This window comes from Theobroma umbraticum, unplaced genomic scaffold (assembly GCF_002168275.2).
Source record: "Theobroma umbraticum cultivar Fairchild unplaced genomic scaffold, ASM216827v3 scaffold_4.1, whole genome shotgun sequence".
NCBI classification, from domain to species: Eukaryota; Viridiplantae; Streptophyta; class Magnoliopsida; order Malvales; family Malvaceae; genus Theobroma; species Theobroma umbraticum.
Window position 1 is genome coordinate 5,610,527 of NW_018397258.1, and position 2,948 is coordinate 5,613,474.

A 2,948-nucleotide genomic window follows, 5' to 3' on the forward strand; every position below is an offset into this window, starting at 1 on the left:
CTAATATCCCTCGATGTTGAAAGCAAAAGCCATGCATGTTCAATACAAAGATGATTTAACCAAAGGAAAGAGTAGCTTTCCAAAAGATGTTTTCAAGCATTTCTTTAGATATATATATCGCCTGTCTTCATCACAACATGCATTTTAAAAGCTGTTTCTTTTTTTTTTAACAAAAAAATCTCGAATAAAGAAGGAAATTTATATGAGGCTTCAGTCTTTTTGTGCTAAAATTTAATATGAGAAAGTGAGAGGAAGAGAGGCAGCATCATTAACAAAATTCTCCTTTACACATAAGAAAGAGGGAAAGGGGATAGATTTTGAGGTCCTACAATAGCAACTACCAAACCCCTTAAAAGGCTATATAACCTGCTTAACGAAACCTATAACAAATGCAAAATTACACATAACCTAAATAAAGACAAGCTAATAACTATAAAACCCTTGGAACCGCGATAAAAACAACTTTATATTTCTCCCCAGCAAAGTACTAGTTTAATTAATATTTTTTTACTTTATTTGCATCTCACAAAATTAATCCCTCCCCATACAAGTACAACTTAAAACAAACATAACAATCTAATGTACTCGATTTCTTCAACATTTTGTCACATGATTGAGCACCCACTTTCATCATCATCGTAGTCATCATCTTCATTGAATTTTTCGATTGGATCAGACGGTGGAGGTGGTGGTCCGTATGCATTAGCATGCATGGCAGGCGCGTAACATGAAGAGCTTGAGCTAGGGTAAGTCGTGTTGTAACTTACTCCATACAATGGAGGTCCATAGTACATAGGTGGGTATGGATACACAGGCTGATTTGGAGGGCTCAGATTCATTGATGCCATTGGTGGGGCCTGTTCTGGAAGGGCCAGAGCAGCTGATAGGTTATCTCCGGGCGCATCATCGGTGGGACCAGGGTCCCCTTGTTGCCCTTTCTTTTTCTTCTTTTTACCTCCATTACCACCACCACTTTCGGCAGTGACTGGTTCCTCGCTTTCACTTCCCATTTGGTCCCCTGCTGGAGGCTGATCATCTCTAGCAGGGCCTTTACCACCACCCGCACCGCCATTTTTGGCAGCGGCTAAGTCAGGCTTTTCTTCTGAATTTTTCTTCGGGTCTTGATCACCACCAGCTTCTCCGCCGTCTTTTCGTTTCTCATTGTTCTTTGGCTTTCCAGGCTTTTTCTCTTTCTTTTCAGGCTTTTCTGGCCAAAGTTCAACGTGTTTCCCCGACTTGGTTAGCTTCTTGATGAGAGTTTCTGCATCCACGCTGCCAGTAACTGTCACCTTGTGCTGTTGAGAATCTATGGTCGTCTCATAAACACCTTATTAAAAACAGATGAAGAAGCGTCAAAAATAGAAGAGAATCTGCATTTGTTATTGTACTTATTAAATATGCAAAGAAAGTATAGGCAGAATTAACTTATAGAAGTAACATATACCATCAATGCCTTGAAGAACTTTCTTGACTTTCTTCTTGCAGCCTTCACAATGGATTAAAACTTTCAAGGCCCAGGTCTATGAAACAGTTAAGACGGAGTCAACTAAATTAGAATTAAATATGCAAAGCATTGTTGGTGCACCAGAAATGAACAAAGGAAGAAATACCCGGAGTTTCTTATTGTGTTCTAGATTTGCTCACCTGGTATCTCAGTGCTCCTGCAGCATCTGGATCAGCTAGTTTAGTTGCCATCTGTGAGAGAGAGAGAGAGAGGAGCCTTTGAGAGACGAGAAGGGAATGAGAAAGGTTGGGAGTAAAAGAAGCAGGAGAAAAGCAATATCGAGAGCAATCGGTGTGGATGCCACATCACCTTTTAGCCCAGTCTCTTACTCACCAGCGTAATCACGTGACTTTCTATTTGTACGGCTTTTCTTCTGCTAAGGCAGTCAAAAATTTTGAACCTTGCATTTAGTTACTTAATCTAAGTAGTTAAGTTGGAAATAGGAGAGCTCGTACCTAGCCTAGGAGTACCTTTCAACTTTTGATTCACAAAAAAACATGGCAAGAAAGTTTGGAAGGCTAGGCTGCCGGCGAGCCTAAAAGATTCTTTGCCAGCTGATAGGTGATTAATACGTACTGCTCTGAACCTTAACCAAAATTTGGCCTTGTTTAGAGTGGTTAATAACTTTTCTTATTGCTAAGCCTAAGCGATGCTCTTGCAGGCGCAGGCTCCAAGTGCACTGGCTGTGTCCTTTCTTTCGTTGGAAAAAACACTCCTTGGTGGTTTGACCTTTTTAGTTCACTTTCGATGGGATTTTACCAGAAAGAAACAAATGTTGAATAGTACTACTACATTGAGTAAAATTACAAGCATAACAAATTATTGAACTCCTTTATTACAAAAAGGCTAGGACAAGACATAATACTAATCTCGTTTTACCCTTCCCAAGGCAAAACATCCATCTTTTTCTTTTTTTTTTTATTTCGACTTTTATGGAAAGTAAATTCAATTAAAGAAATACCCAGATTCTGGCCCCCCGTCACTGGAGCACATAATGCCTCCGTGCCAGTTATAGCCTTTGAACTAACAAGTTTGAATTATCATCAATTCAATTAAAATTCATTACTATACTTTAATGTTGATTCTGAAACATCGATCATCTCATTCATGGCACTTCACCAGCTCCGACTTCCGTAATAAAAACCACAGACCAGGACATATTATTTATTGATTTGTATACTCGGTAATAAATTGGCCTTAATTTGACACTACTCAACATCAACACAATCCCCTGTTAGTTCTATTTTACGAGGTAATGTGGCCAAAGAAAAAGGCAGCAAAAGCGCACACATATGTACAAACAGCCTGTTCGATTGGAAGGGAACATTATTATTTGCCATCTTCCTACAACTTCCTCCCAACAAGTATTTACATTGTTCAACAATCGGTCAGATACTTTTTTTTGCAATGGTGCAAATTCCACAGATCATAAAACCAGACAATC

At 39.2% G+C, this 2,948-nt stretch overlaps 1 protein-coding gene across 1 annotated transcript; it reads right to left on the reverse strand.

Moving 5' to 3' along the window:
* Window positions 1-271: 271 nt before the first annotated feature.
* On the reverse strand, window positions 272-1,771 carry LOC110414107 (uncharacterized). The gene is made up of 3 exons (XM_021425171.1): window positions 1,645-1,771; window positions 1,445-1,520; window positions 272-1,327 (listed from the first exon to the last, which is right to left on the reverse strand). The coding sequence occupies exons 1-3, from the start codon at window positions 1,693-1,695 to the stop codon at window positions 606-608; spliced, it is 849 nt and encodes a 282-aa protein (XP_021280846.1). The 5' UTR covers window positions 1,696-1,771; the 3' UTR covers window positions 272-605.
* Window positions 1,772-2,948: the final 1,177 nt, after the last annotated feature.